Source organism: Lycium ferocissimum, chromosome 10 (assembly GCF_029784015.1).
Source record: "Lycium ferocissimum isolate CSIRO_LF1 chromosome 10, AGI_CSIRO_Lferr_CH_V1, whole genome shotgun sequence".
Lineage (NCBI taxonomy): Eukaryota > Viridiplantae > Streptophyta > Magnoliopsida > Solanales > Solanaceae > Lycium > Lycium ferocissimum.
In genome coordinates this window covers 29,407,247-29,423,080 of record NC_081351.1, presented here as the reverse complement: position 1 = coordinate 29,423,080, position 15,834 = coordinate 29,407,247, and the positions used below count along the sequence as shown (strand labels likewise).

The 15,834-nt window shown below is 33.4% G+C and overlaps 1 protein-coding gene across 1 annotated transcript; it reads left to right on the top strand.

The window, feature by feature from the left end:
• The first annotated feature begins 6,209 nt into the window (after positions 1 to 6,209).
• Positions 6,210 to 15,565, top strand: LOC132033253 (COP9 signalosome complex subunit 4). The gene is made up of 14 exons (XM_059423172.1): positions 6,210 to 6,529; positions 7,540 to 7,691; positions 8,601 to 8,704; positions 8,806 to 8,866; positions 10,958 to 11,050; positions 11,143 to 11,243; positions 11,632 to 11,740; positions 12,425 to 12,469; positions 12,627 to 12,695; positions 12,790 to 12,881; positions 12,981 to 13,023; positions 13,836 to 13,895; positions 14,481 to 14,540; positions 15,180 to 15,565. Exons 1-14 carry the CDS (start codon positions 6,400 to 6,402, stop codon positions 15,252 to 15,254), a joined length of 1,194 nt encoding a protein of 397 aa, XP_059279155.1. The 5' UTR covers positions 6,210 to 6,399; the 3' UTR covers positions 15,255 to 15,565.
• Positions 15,566 to 15,834: the final 269 nt, after the last annotated feature.

The following is a 15,834-nucleotide window of genomic DNA, read 5'->3' as shown; positions in this document are numbered from 1 at the left end:
TTGTGTATAAACATCTTTTATATACTTTATACAAGGTTAATACAATATGTATAATGTTTTCTCCCCATGTATAATGTTGTCTAATATCGTATATTGGGCTACGTGGCGTAAATATTTTCAAATATTTTTTAAAAATATCCAAAAAAAATAAAACCTCAAAAGTACTTTTGGAAATCAAGCACAAATTGATGTTCTAATATTTCCAAAACTGTTTTTCAAATTGATTAGTCAAACAAAAACAGTTACTCTCATAATATTTTTTATGAATGTTGTGAAAAACACTTTTAATAAGTAGATTCTGAAAGTTTAGCCTAACATGCTATACCTCTCATTCGGCAAAAATGACCACATGTCACTTTTTGAGTTGTTTAAGATATAGCCAGTTTTTGTAATCCTTATAAATTTAGCTACATCATTGATAAATTCTTGTACCGCGCTACTTCCTCTTCCACGATTTGTCAAAAAATCCAATGGATCCACCACTACGACACCGATGATTGTTGTACCAATAACTCACTTTAACGATTAGCACGATATAGTATAAAAGTCACTGTTAAGATCTTGTTTTTTATGCCATATTTCACTATAAGTCTAGTGACGTGGATTTGTGTCGTATTCTCTCCTTTGTATGAAGTGATTTTAAGATAAATCCTTTGTATGAAGTGATTTTAAGATAAAAGAAAACAAAAACAAAAAATTACGAATTTTACTTCAGCTTGTTGTATGATGCCTATACTGCAAATTCAATTTAAAAACCTTGGTGAAATCATCTAGAAAAAATTGAAAGAAATCCATCAACAATTTATTCAATTGTTGTAGTTTGAATTTCAAGCCCGTGTCATTGAGTTTGAATATTAAACCTGTATCATGCAGTTACAATAGCTGCACTGCTGTTATACATATATACACAACAATATTGGGTACCTACGTGTAAATGGGTATAAAAATATTGTTGTGTTCTCTTTTTAAATAAAAATATTAGGTCTAACACGTGAAATTATCTCATCGTCCACTATAATTAAAAGAAGTTGAGGAGGAGGAGTGGAGCAAAAGAAACAAGCGAGCATAAAATTTGCCAAGTGTCGCTAGTTAAATTTTAATCACAACGCAAATATCTGTTATGTTTAAACAACATCCTAAAAAGTGGCTTCTCTCTCATTTTGAAATGAAAAGACAAAACATTACGTTTTTATTTACCTTTTCTATATATACATTAAAACTGTTAGATAACTTTCTTTATACTTTTTCAGAAGGTACGTATCTTAAGATTTGCTATAAAGGAACGCCTCGCTGAATTCGTCTCCAACTAATTTCATTTTAGTTATGTTATAAGTGAAACCTGCTTTTTATTGGGGAAAATGTTCCTTGAGCGCATCTGTTCAGATTATCAACTTTCATGCTTATGGCTCGTAACCTGTCTACTATAAAATATGTTCATATTGTAATTTATTTATCAAAACTAATTATACATGTAATTTGACTAAAACTTGAGTGTATTCTATACATTTGACACGAATTGATCGAATGTTTGTCGGATTTGATCATATTAGAGTCTTTAATCATTCACAAAACTTAAGATACGCAAGAAAGCGTAACAATAAAGACAACTAATTTATATTTTATTTGAAATTAACTAAGAAAAATGTTAAAATATTGCCATAGGCAATATTTCTATTTGTTTTGCAAAGTATATTTTTATTTTCATAAATCAAATCAAAGTACATTTAAAAAACTCACTCTTCCCCGAAAAAGTAACATAAATAAGATCGCTTTGATCAATCTGGTTTGTGTATGGATCACCTTATCCTCAACCCCCCACCCTTTTGTGTCTAAAGGGCAAGATTTTGCGTGCGATTTTTTATATATTATTGTGGCGCCTTACGTTTTGTCCTAGTATATCAACAGATTTTAAAATTCGACAGTTATTTTCATTCAAACACCTTATATTTGAATCCCATATATTAAAAATATACCTTTTTAAATATATGCCTACAAAATTTTAATGTAACATACATTTGACCAACTTCCTACCCAAAAATGACAGGTTACGCTAGCTACAGTTAAAAGTTTTTGTTTAAAAAAAAAAAAAAAAAAAACGCATCATTTACGACAATCGTTGTTTATGTTTTTCCTCTTTCCTCCCCTCTTCATCCTTTTATTCAAAAATGACATACAATTCTTCATTCTCTCGTATTTGAATGCTACTAGTTTTTTTTTAGCTTCAACGCAAATCATAATCAAAAGTTCTCCTCAGATTTGATCAAAAGAACATGATTAACAAAGAGGATCTCTGATATGTGTTTAAATTTAACAAACACATAAATATCACTATAAGTGCTTTAATTTGTTAGACTTACATTAAAACTCGCTCTCTCTAAAAATTAATGCAACGAAATTACACCGTCATCATTAAAGTTTATAATCCAACTCAAAGCCATAATCTAATGAATTCCATCCATGTCTAACTATAAAACTAGTTATGTGAGGCTCGGGCCCAAACACAATATATATATATATAATTTGTATCATATATTTTTACTCCATAATTAATATAATTCGGTGACACGTTAAATATGTATTGTTGGAAGCCTTCATAAGTATTAAAGTTCTTAGTCACCTAATTAGATAATTTCTAAACAAAAAATTGTTTGTGAGGAAAGATGTTTGGCAGGCGAATTAGCAAATACCAAAGAGACACAAATAACTCAACATTTTGTAAAGTAACACGATTTAAATTATATAAATAGTTACAAGTTAGTGAAAAAAAAAATTGAAGTAAAAGAAATGTAGCCTGTTTATGGATTTGTGAGCATATAATTTCTTTATTTATAGCCAGAAATAGATTTTTTTTTTTAATATATATTTAATAATTTTTAATTTCATTCATGATATTTCATGTGGGAATAGTTTGTGCTAGTTAAAGTGATGATTTAAGGTTTGTATTAGAAAGAATTAAGGAAAAAAACTAAATTTATTAAATGTCTAAATTTTAATTTTAAAATATTGAGTTGATTTAATTTAATTTAGCTTCAAACTTTTATGAAATTTACTCTCGAAAAACTGAAATTTTCACATAAGTTAAAGCAGAAGAGTAATTAGTAAGATCTAATAAATCTCCGAAATACGAAAATGTGGCTCCAAAGTTTCCTAATTGTACCAAAATGTATAAAGACAAATAATGTAAAGATTAATTCAATACTCCCTCCGATCCACATTATATGGTGTTTTTAGCCTGGGCACTTTTTCTTTCACTAAATTACCCTTAATTAAATAGTATCAATTTAAGGAAACTACTAATAGCTTCTTGATTATGTAAAAAATTATTTATTTTCGTTTAAATGTAAAAATTAACAATACCAAATAATATGAACCGGTGAGAGTAATGGTAAGAAAAGATTCACAAAAAGTTACTCCCTCCATCCCAATTTATGTGGCACTTTTTAGATTTGGAGATTCAAACAAGGTCCTTTTTTATCGTAATTTTTTCACATATGTTCTAAATATTTTGAACTATCAATTGTTATCACTTATAATACTTTTTACGTAGTTTCTGAATATGTAAATATTATTTCAAAAAATTACATGTCCAAATTCACTGTCAAAATTAAACTGTTTGACTCTCAAAATTTGAACTGTGGCGTCCAAATTCACTGTCAAAATTAAATTGTTTGACTCTTAAAATTTAAATTGTGGCGACCAAATTCACTAACAAAATTAAATTGTTTGGCTCTCAAAATTTGAAATTGTGACAAATAAATTGGTCCCAAGGAGCATGACGATATCAACATCCACCAATAATAAAGGTCCACGTAAGAATGAAGCTAAAACAAAAGAAAGGATGTGAGTGCACAAATTGAAATAGATAAGAAAGGCAGCCACGAGTAGCTAATGTCATCAATTTATCAAAATTCCTGTCGTGCCCCTGTGAGGACGACAACTCTTTCAGATTATCGTTTTTATATATCTTGAGTCAGGTGATGCGTCTTTGAGCCACGAAGATCGAGATAATAAAGTACTTTATAATGTTTTTAAATTAAAAAAAAAATTGTGTACGTTTCTTAGCACAACTCTTTTAAAATGATTGCTTCCTAATCATGTATTATTCATTAGTTAAATTTTTTGATCATATAATTAGATAATTTACTAAAAGAATTGTTATAAAAAGGCAAGTTTGCTTGGGATAAACAGATATCAAAGAGACAGAGATAACTTGATGTTTAGTAACATAATTTAAAGTATGCAAAAGGATTTCAAATTGACTATAGTCATAAATTGAAAAGGACATTTTTATATTTTATGAATTTGTGAGCATATAAGTTCTAGTTGGAGGTAGGAATAGCATGTTTTGCTATTCATTGATTAACTACTCATAATTTCATGTGACCTAAAACAAATATGGTGATTAAAGTCTAGGTTTAGATGAAATTCAAAATATATTGAATTCTTTGAAACAAAGTTTAAGAGTTGATTTAGTTTGTCATTAACTCATTGATACTTTATTCTTAAAAGAAAACTTCCTTACTCAACCAACTAAGGATTACATGATTTCTGACAAATTAAATTGTTTGCAAGAAAAGAAAGATGCGATTATCAATGTTTAATAATTATGAGATTGAGGAGTTGATCACTTGGTAAGCATCTTTTCGCTTTTCTATCCCACTTAATTAAGCAAATTGAATAAAATTTAAAGGTTCTTTCTCTTTTATTTTCCAATATTTTAATCTATTAATTGTTAAAAAGTTTTAAAATTTATTTTCTATTGTATAGTTGTGTTAAATCATTATATCTAACTTTATATTTTCAGAATAACCTTTTTTTTTTTGCACTAAAAATAAGATCAAGAGAAATTTAATGGTAATTTAAGAATTACTAAATAAGATTTGATCGATAGAGTAGTCTTCCGGTACCAAATGAGTTCTTCAAAATTATTATCATCACCATTTTAGATTATCTTTGTGCATCGTTATTTTTATTAGATGACATCATCACTATTAACAGAAAAAATTAGCATTTTTAAAGGGCTCAAAATTGATTATATTGACCAAATTGATTGTGTCAACCTAAGTAAAAATGGGATAAAGTAGGGGCAAAAACAAGACATAGAAGAAAGATATGCTATCAAAAAGGGTTTCAAAGTATCTTGATTTATTGGAATATACTTTCATACATGAAGTAATAAATAACAACTCTAAGGATAATTTGAAAGAGCAAACCAATTTGATTGGGCCAACCAAATAGTTACAATATAACTAAGTACTACAAAACTTATTACATTGGCCCTTATATATAGTAGTAATTACTAATATTTAAAATAAAATTACAATATGAATTTTGATATGTATAACGTTGGATAGTACGACACTTTTTTTGTAACATTACAAGGTATCCATTTTTCATCTCAAGGTACAAATTTAAAGTTATAAGGGATTGTTTGTTACGCGGGGTAAAGTGGGATATTCTATGATTAATTCTCGAATAGAATTTATCCGGTAATTGGTTGACAACATAAATTTATATATACCGTCAATCAAACATAATATAAATTTTATCTCAGAGTTAATTCCGGATATCCACCTTATTCCACAAGTTTGGAATTATTTTATTTCACCTGCTAGATGGGATAAATTAGTCGAGGCCCTTCGGGAATTATAATCCCATGATTATAAATGGATAAGCTAGCCCGGAACGAAAGGACCCCTAATTATATTACCCTTTTTTCTATTTTTGGCTTAATGCATATGCGGCTGCCTAACCTTGCCCTTTTTTCATTTTGGCACATAAACTAAGTGTTGTTTCTATTGAACCCTGAACTTATCCTCAAGTGTGTCTATCAAACCCCTTAAATTTAATTTTTATTAGAAGCAGAAATTAAATTGGGAAAATGAAGGTGGAGTAATATTTTAGACATGTGTTAAGCTATTCTTTAGGTCATGAATGTGTCGATTCTGCTCTTCCACTACCAGCTTAGTTAATAACTACTCTTTTTTCCCCTCTTAATTGCTGCTAATTTTAAATAAAAGATAGCAAAATTAAATTAGACTATATATTAATATGTTGCTATATTAAAAATTTAATACTATGTAAGTCAGATTGTATTTGATAGACAGACTTGAGTACGAATTTAGTTGAAATGCGAAAATATAAAAAAAGCACAAGTTTAGGGGCGCATATGCATTAAGCCTTTCTTATTCCATGTTCGAAGGTGTATTCGAGCCCATAAACCAAACCGGGCAACACATTCATCGACTATCAAATCCCTATTTATAGGCCAAACAAAAATTAGTTTCAAAGCTCTTCCATTAACGCTTAGAAAAAGTAAAAAGAACTCGACTCAACACTCCCAAAATTACGTATTGGAGAAGATTTGGTGAGAGATAATAATAAACCCTAATAATCGCAATGGAGAGTGCGTTTGCTAGCGCCTCTGCGATCAGTGACCAACGCCAAAAAATCGAACAGTATAAACACATTCTCTCCACTGTTCTCGCATCAAGCGATATTCAACAAACCAAGCAATTCATCGATCACAGTAACTTTTTTTTACATCATATTGTTGTTTGTTTTGTATTTATGTTGTGTATTTCTTAGGTGAAAGTATAGAAGATTTATATAGTCAGATTCTAACTGGTTTGGTGTTGAGCCGCTGTTTGATTGAGATTGTGTACGATTAACACTCTGTTTGGATGGTTGTTACATATTGTTTCATAATGTATCGTATTATATTGTAGAGATAATGGTTAAAAACACACCTGAACTATTATTTTTTCGTGAGTTTCCTATGTGAACTGTTAGGTGTGCGTGTTTACTACCTGAACTATCATGTGTGCGTGTTTTCTACCTGAACTATCACCAACTTATTATCAAAACACCTCAACTATTAGTTGTTCCCTTTTCCTACCTGAACGATCATCGTTTAGGTAATAAAAGTGAACATCTAATAGATTATTACCTTTCTCAAAAAAAAAAAAAAGTGATCAATGCGGGTGTATTTTTGACCATTAACTCTATATTGTATTGTGTTGTATTGGATCATACTGTAACGTTTTGATGAATGCAATGTTTGGCTAGATTGTATCGTTTCCCATCATTACATAATGTCACATATCAACAATTTGAAAGACAAACCTACAAGAAAAGTAGGGTACGAGGTAGAGCTACTATAAAAAGGTAGGACAAAGGTGTACTAGGATTATTAGATTTGTAAAGAAAAAATGTCAAAAATAAACAAGGGAACGACGTGATAACTCCAAATCGGTCGTTTACACAAAATACGATACAATAATACTTAAGTAACAATCAAAACAAATGTTGTTTTTAAAGTAACAACACAATACAATACAAAAGGTAACAACCATCCAAACAAGCTGTTATGCAGTGCAGTTATGATCTCTCTCTCTATCTCATCATAAATTTGCTGTTTATTTTATATTCATGTTGTATATTTCTTAGCTGAAATCGATATAGAACATTTTATAGTGATTTTAACTGGTCTGGTGTTGAGCCGCTGTTGTTTGATTGAGATTGTGTACGATTATGCAGTGTTATCGGATGACATGCCCTTGGTGGTATCAAGGCAGCTATTGCAGACATTTGCACAGGAACTCGGTAGATTGGAACCCGAAGTTCAAAAGGAAGTAGCACACTATACTCTCAACCAGATACAGCCTCGTGTGGTGTCCTTTGAAGAACAGGTATGCTTGATGCTTCTATTTTGTGCCAATACTGAACTATTCTTGGACTTATATTAAGGCCTTAAATAGCTCTAAATTTTGGTGCTTCAGAATGACTCTGTTCTACTAGGGTCAGTTTAAATTGTTTTTCATTTTGCTTCCGCTGTTGCATCATTGGTGGTGTATATGTATTTGTAAGGGTGCAGCATTTGGATGTTTGTAATTTCATCTCTTAGAACTTCATAAGAAAACAACAAGAATGCTCTATCCTGAGAATTTACAGAGAGGAACATGGTATGTAGAATGAGAACTATTGAATCGGCATTTCTACCACCTAAAGAATGGGATGGGAAGTACTTATCAGGAAAAAAGGGATGAGAAGTCTCTAAATAATTGTCTACTTCATCAAAAGGAAAATTGTCTTTCAGAAAGTAACCTCTCTCTAATTGACCACTAAATTTTAGCATCTTAATTTTTATTGAAACCAATTAAAATAATAGGCTAAAAAAGAATTTGAGTGTAGTACCAGGAACTCTATACATGGGCTGCACCTCACATTGGGACCATGGAGTTGTTTATTATAGAGTGTCTTTTTTGAGTTGGTGTGTTGATTGGAACTGTAGCATATCAACACTTTTGATTCCTTTTTGATGGAGTTGATTTTAAGAACTGAATTTTTTGAGAGTGGGCTAGCACCGAAGTCACTGAATTATTTGTTTATCTTGTGATTAATAATTTGTTTTCGGAAATGATAGTCATCTTAAAATTTGATGCCTCTAGTATTTTTGTTTTGAGAAAATGGCACAGAGGAAGGTCAATATTGGAACTCACCAGATTATCTGCTGTCATCGAGTGATCCTCCACATACGGGTTCTTTTGATATCTTATGTTTTTAATGCCCAGTTCTAAAACAAAATCCCATCTTTGCAGGTGTTGATCATTCGGGAGAAACTAGCAGAATTGTACGAGTCTGAACAACAATGGTCAAAAGCAGCCCAGATGCTTAGTGGCATCGATTTAGACTCTGCAATGAGGTTTCCGTCATACTTTTACTTATCTTTGCTTGCCTGCTGTGTCCCTTAACTATTCTTTGAAACCTGAAATCTCTATCTTTGCACTGTCTCTTGTTATGCAGAGTTGTTGATGACACATTCATATTTTCAAAATGTGTCCAAATTGCTCGTCTATATCTCGAGGTTGGATTTTTCTCCTTTTTTTTTTCTTCCTATTTTTCTGATGCCAAGTAAATATCTCCAAGTTAAAGATCTTGTTTGGTGGTACACCTTTCAACTTGTGTCACAATTGATCTGCGCTAAAGAGTATCCATTAATATATGCGCTAGAGTGACTTATTAAATTTTTTTATCTTATAAATTGGATAGAATACACACACACACACACATAGAAGAAAATAAATAATACGGAAATAATTACATGGTAGTTTGAGCTGTAGGGCTTCGTTGTAGTTCAAGAGTATCGACTACTGGGATACTATTACAAACTGGTACTTGCCGATCAAAAGTAGTTCCTAGAATGTTAGCCCAAACTGCTTCATTGGCAAACACAGGAACTACCAAAAGTTTGATTCTATCAAAATAGTTTTTCAGCTGCATCCAAGGGTGTAGCCTAGTGGTCAATGAAGTGGATTGAGAACCATGAGGTCTCAGGTTCAATTCCCAATAGAAGCTAAAAGCGCTAGGTGATATCTTCCCATCTGTCCAAGCCTTGGTGGATCCCGTACCTATGCTGGTATGAGGTAGAAGGTACCCTCTGGAATTAGTTGAGGTGCGCGTAAGCTGGCCCAGACACCACTGTTATAAAGAAAAGTTTTTCCTAGCTCCTTCGTTTGCGAGGAGGTGCGCAACCCTGTTCCGCTCTCAATTGCTATGTTTTATCTATGGGTTTTCCAGCCTTTGTATCAGAGACCTGCATTCATGAATAATAGAACTGTAAGGTAGATGATCATTGTTAATCATTCTGATTACCTTTGTAGAATCAATAGCAATTTCCAGTGGGGCGAAACCATTTTCCAATGCAACTTTAAGTCCCTGCATAAGAACTAGCAATTCAGATAGAGCATTTATGGTGGTAGTTGTTCCCTCTAATCACTATTCCTGTTTCTAATCACCCCACCTCACCAATTACCCCTGGGCTTGGGTTTCCTAAAGAGGATCCGTCAGTGTTAAGTTTGTAGAAACCTCTGTTTCGGGAGGTTCTCATTTAACACTGATGTTGGTCTTGGGAAAAAAAAAAAGAAGAGAGATACTGTAGTAAATTTTAACATCTTTGAAGAATCATATAAGTTTATCTTTGATAAGAGGGGGTTGTTCAGGTGGTAAGCACCCTCCACCTCCAACCCGAAGGTTGTGGGATCGAGTCATCAAGGGAGCAAAAGCTCCTGGGGGAGGGGTGTAAAAAAAATAAAGAGAGTAAAAGAAAAGAGGCCACAAAAGGAGTTGAGCAAAAGCTATAAGAAGAACATTTATCTAGCTGAGAATGAAATTCCCCAGCAGAATTGGTCTTCCCCGCTTGAATCCGAGTCTTTTTCTGAATCGTTAAATACTTTCAGTGACGCTATCTCGGCGGAGAATGAGAGGAAAATTAATATATATGCAAGAGTCGGATACAATCTCTTCCTAGCTTTGGTAATTTTTATTTGAATTAGTTTTACAATCTGGTAGTTTTAAAATTGTTACAATATTTATTATTTAGCCTAGTCTTCTATGTGAGATTTCCCTGGGAAGCTGTATGGGATTTGGAAGTAGTATCAAAACAGAGACAAAACTTTTATCCTGCTTTCTATTGTCCCAAATCGTTTTCTTTGCTTTATGGCTATGGAAAACTGACATGGATTCCAGAAGAGCAAAGACGAGTCTTTTTTTGTTTTGGATTAGTAGGAAACAAATGAGTACGTACTCATATTTTTTTAAGAAAAAGGTAACAAATGAATATGTAGACTGTAGTATGTGAGCTTCTTTGTATGTGGCATTTATTCTGCAAGTTGTACCAACATTGTCTTTCTTCTTGACGAGTAAAACCTTGTATGGTGCTAATGTGATTTGTTAACTAGTGTGCTATGTACATCCGAAGTATCCCCTTGGTGTCCTTTAAAATGCATTGTTCTGCTTACTATCAAAGGAAATTAGTGTTGTAGATTTGGTTCCTGTACTGCTCCTATGCACCCTGCTATTGTCTGCTATTTATGCGTTGATCTGAGGAAGTTCATTTTACTTCCATTGTTTTGGTTCTCCTTGGCATTCTAACAATGTTCAATTCCTTGTTTGGCAGGATGATGATGCAGTTAATGCAGAAGCTTTTATACATAAAGGTTCCTATAAAGTTAACAACGTTAAGAATGAAGTATTGAGTTTGCAATACAAGGTTGTTATTATATGATGTAGGGCTTTTTTAATTTTTGAGTATGTCACCATCACCGGCTAATATACCAACTATTTCCTGAACGATTATTTCAGGTTTGCTATGCTAGGATTTTAGATTTGAAGAGAAAATTCTTGGAAGCTGCCTTGCGTTACTATGACATTTCTCAGATTGAGAAGCGACAAATTGGTGACGAGTAGGTTTTCCAGAAAATATTACTATGAAAAAATAATGCTTATCTCCGCAATTTTGATCACTTAAAATTGTCTTGCTAGTGATTGTGCACATAGATTTACAAGCCCCGAGGAAAAGGCAGCAGACACTTTAAATTTTATTCATTGTATATATGGGCACTTGTTGAGTTCAATAATTCGATGTCAATATAGTCTGCGATCCAAGCGAAACCAATAATGTCCACAGCTTAGGAAAACTAAGAATATGCTTATGTTCCGAGATCAAAGGTTTAGCTTTTGGCTTGAATAATGTTGCACACATCATTATGTCTGTGATCTTTGTCGTTGGTACTATGCCTACAATATTTTAATTGAGCATAACATGATGCTTAATGGTTCTTTACGCTACAGAGAAATTGATGAAGCTGCGTTAGAGCAAGCTCTGGCAGCTGCTGTGACGTGCACAATTTTGGCTGCAGCAGGTCCTCAACGATCTCGTGTACTTGCCACACTGTACAAAGTAAGGATGCAATGACTCAGAGCTTTAAACGTTTTGATTGTTATTGTCAAAGAGTGCTACTAATTGGCAGGTTGTTGTGGAAATTATCTTCCGTGGGGTTGTTGAATTAAGACCTTAATGATATTTATTTAAGTTATCGGGATTAATATTATCTTGGTTGTATCTTGAATTATTGGAGTTAGTAATGTTATCTGTAATTTTGAGTTATAACGAAATTGTGGGCTAAGTTCAAAGAAGAGTGCGCTGTGCCTTCTTCCTTAAGCCCCCAGAGTTTTGTGGCTTTCTTGCGCTTTTCACTTTTAGTAACACTCCTTGTCATAAGTGTATGAACTTTCTAATTCAGTAATTTGATATTTGCTCTCATTTGCCAAGAATGTGAGACCACTCACGGGAAAGGGCAGGTGCATAGCACCAAGGAAATGGTAACCACAACTAGGTGATTATAGTTGGAGGACATGTCATTCTGTGGTCTAATATCTGCTAAAATTTACTGTCACCTTAATCTTTGAAAATTTGAGGTCAATTAGTTTTCTTGGACAAGTTCCGTCTAGATCTCCCATCGTGTCGTCATATTTGGATTTTTTATATGGGTCTCAAATGACTGCCTAAAGAAGATACACTGATCCCCCTCCCGTGTGCTATTTCTTCAGTTTTTGCTAATCCTTTTTTTTTTTTTTTTTACAGGATGAGCGTTGCTCCAAATTAAAAATCTATCCAATCTTACAGAAGGTACTTCATTTGCTGCTTCATACAATCTGCATAGCTCCCTTTCTCCTTTTCTCATGCCAAGTTGCCCTTGTGCTATTATCTGTATGCCAGATTTTTTTACCTAGCTACTATTTTTTCTAAAAGAAAAATTAAGTTATGTTTAATTTGAAATTTTCAGGTCTATCTAGAGAGAATCTTGAGAAAACCTGAAATTGATGCTTTTGCAGAAGAGTTGAAACCACATCAGGTCCCCCCTTTTTTCTGCATTACTTTTTCGAAATGTCAAAGTACATTATCTGATGTGTTCTCTCTGTGTATCTTATTTTTTGTGTGTCCTACAGCAAGCACTTTTGCCTGATAACTTTACAGTTTTGGATCGTGCTATGATTGAGCATAATCTCTTGAGTGCTAGCAAACTTTATACAAATATAAGGTAGAAAGGAAGCTTATCTTCTACTTGTTCATGGTTTAGATTTTTCATAGCTCATGCTGTGCTATTATCTAATCTAATCCCCTTGCTGATCTGTGGCAGTTTTGATGAGTTGGGCACTTTGTTGGGCATCCCCCCTCAAAAGGTACCTAATGATGTTGTTAAGCTATTTTCTTAATTTTTTCTGTTCTTGAGCTAACTTTTTGGGTTTTATTGCCAACCCCGCTAGCTAGGGTTGAGGCATAGTAGTTGTTGTAATCTTGGGCTATATTTATAACTATAGGCTGGGTTCTGAGTCGTTGTGACTGTTGTAGGAATTATGTGAGAATTGGGGGTTTTTGGGTGGTAAGGTGGCTCGGTTAATCTATTTGCAGTAATTCTTAGTCCCTGCTGGACTATTTGTTGGGTGACATCTAATCCTTAAAGCAAATATCAAATGAAGAAACATATGAATTGTTTTCTCATGCTATGCTGCAAAAAAGCATCGTTCTATCATCCTACTTATGCCATTGTTTCTGGGTAAATCCGTCAAGTTTAAACAGTAAATGATAGAGGGATGATAATGAAGGTGATATTACTCCGAATGCATTTTTGAAGTTGATTCTGAGCCTATGCCACCCGGCCTTTGAGGTCTTCAAGTAGGATTTATTTTTGAGTTACCTTATTAAAAAATAGGATATCTCTTTGTGAGAGAAAGATGCTGCTTCACAGTATTTGGACATGCCTCTCCCATTCTTGCTTATTGATTGGCATTTTTGTACTACAATCAATTTGCAATTGTGCTTGCCTCACAAATAAGTTAAACACCATGTAACTAACTCAATCATACATGTCAAAATGTTTCCATCACTCTCTTATTGCTTGCCATGGCTGTGTTTGTGTACCGAGATCAATTAGCAACCGTGCTGCTTCATTTCCATCTGTAACTAAGTGAGGTCTAACAATTTTTTTATGCAGGCTGAGAAAATTGCTTCAAGAATGATTTTCGAAGATAGAATGCGGGGATCTATTGATCAGGTAAGTTTCTCAATTAATAATTCCATCTACACATTTTTATCTGTCCTTAAAAAGAGGAGGAAATGATATTGGGTGATGGCTTGTCACTGGCTAGCTTTGGGTACAGTACAGAGTGTCCATGTATGCCATATATACATTCTCGAATTCCATGTTCTGCCCGTAGTGCTGATAGTGACTATGCTTGGATTGTTGTTTGTTGGGGAAGATACTGTTGCATATGATAAATTTGTTTCTAAGCCATTTTAATCGTATTATTTATGAGATCGACGGTGCCATTTAGCACTAAAGGATTTTGTCGTAGTATAATAATTCTTAATGACTATGCAGATCTAGAGATGTATTTAACGAGCAGTGTATGCAATATATTTTCAAACTACGATAAATATGGTTTGGAGACAATAAATGAGTTTCTTTAGCATCTATTGTCTTTTTAAAACTGGTCAAATTTATGTCTTTGCGTGGTATAAGGTAGGGAGCACATGTGTGCAGTATATTCCTTCTTTCGTCCCTACCCGCAGTTAAGGCAACTACATCCTTCATCTTCTATTCTCGACATGCTCTGCTTTAAGTTGATTTCATTGTCAGGTTGAAGGCGTCATACATTTCGAGGATGACACTGAAGAACTGCAGCAATGGGATCAACAGGTGATTTAGTTTCTAATGTGCTTGGAAATCTACCTTATGTTTCTTTTATCATCAGCTTGACACTTGTGTTAAGTTTAGGAATTTCCTTTAAACCCTAAAAAGGAGAAAGGAAAATCTAAAAGGCGTCAAACTTCTTGTTTTATGGTGAAATAAGTAAAACTCCACGCATCGTAAAGTTCTTAACATGTGAATAGAAGGCAGGTGTAATAATTAACCCGTTTGGGTAGTTTACGCTACATGCTTGTAGTGTAAATTCTTGTTTGTAAAGGTTGAGTCTTTGGGTGTGTTTGGTACGAGGCAAGTCATTTTTCCAGGGTAAACATTTTCCTTTAAATTGGCGAAAATGAATTCTGTTACAGTGTGGGAGAAAATCTTTTTCCTTGTAACTATCTGGATTTTGAACTTCATTTTACTTGCTTCAACCAACACTTAGTCTCTAGTTCTAAAACATTTCATCAAAACACTCTGATTTTTTGATAACATGATTAACTTTTTATATATGTTTTATAACGATTTCTAGTCACCAATCAAACACCGAAAACATTTTTCATGAAAAGGGACTTTCGTCATACCATACGCTGTCTTTCTTGTTTTCAAGGTTTTATTGACTAGTGCTGACAACGATGCTAATCTTTGCAGATCATGGGTCTTTGTCAAGCTCTGAATGATGTCCTTGATAGCATGGCGAAGAAAGGCCTCCCTATTCCTGTCTAGCTTGTTCACTTTGTGGCGAATTTCGAAGAATCGAGTACAATGCTGAGACACTCATTCCTCGTACCATTTGCTGTACTCGCGTCATTCTATATTTTCACCAGTTTTAACACTTCGTTTGGAACTCTTTTGCATCTAAGTTAGTTTTTAATTGTACATGACATACCTATTTTTGCAACCTTAGTTACGGCTGTAAGATGAGCTTCTTGGGTTACATGGTAACTTTTTTTTTTTTTCCAGCGATTACATGGTTAACGATATTGTTCGAACGTTGATTTAATTGACTGTTATGCAAGTAGCATGAATTCAAGAGCGGTTAAAGTTCCTGGGGAGGAGTGAAGGTCATTCTCCCCCAAGTTCGATAATTTATTATTATAAATATAAATGGTAATTTAGTTACATTACGCATTTTCTCCAATCCAAATCGTAATGGGTCATTTTGTGCCATTTCCCGATTTTGCCTTCAGTTCTTGATTATTATGATAGGATATGAAGTACTATTTTTTGTCTGCAGTCAGCTGGGTAATTTCTGTAGTCCTAGTAACTTTCGAAGTTTATTAGGTCCGGTGGAGCGTTGCAAGTG

Bases quoted from the DNA above. Each gene is read 5' to 3' on its own strand.
- LOC132033253 (XM_059423172.1), top strand. From the start codon at position 6,400: ATGGAGAGTGCGTTTGCTAGCGCCTCTGCGATCAGTGACCAACGCCAA. The intron at 13,024-13,835 runs GTACCTAATGAT...TTTTTTATGCAG, and splicing joins TGGGCATCCCCCCTCAAAAG to GCTGAGAAAATTGCTTCAAG. The intron at 14,541-15,179 runs GTGATTTAGTTT...TAATCTTTGCAG, and splicing joins TGCAGCAATGGGATCAACAG to ATCATGGGTCTTTGTCAAGC.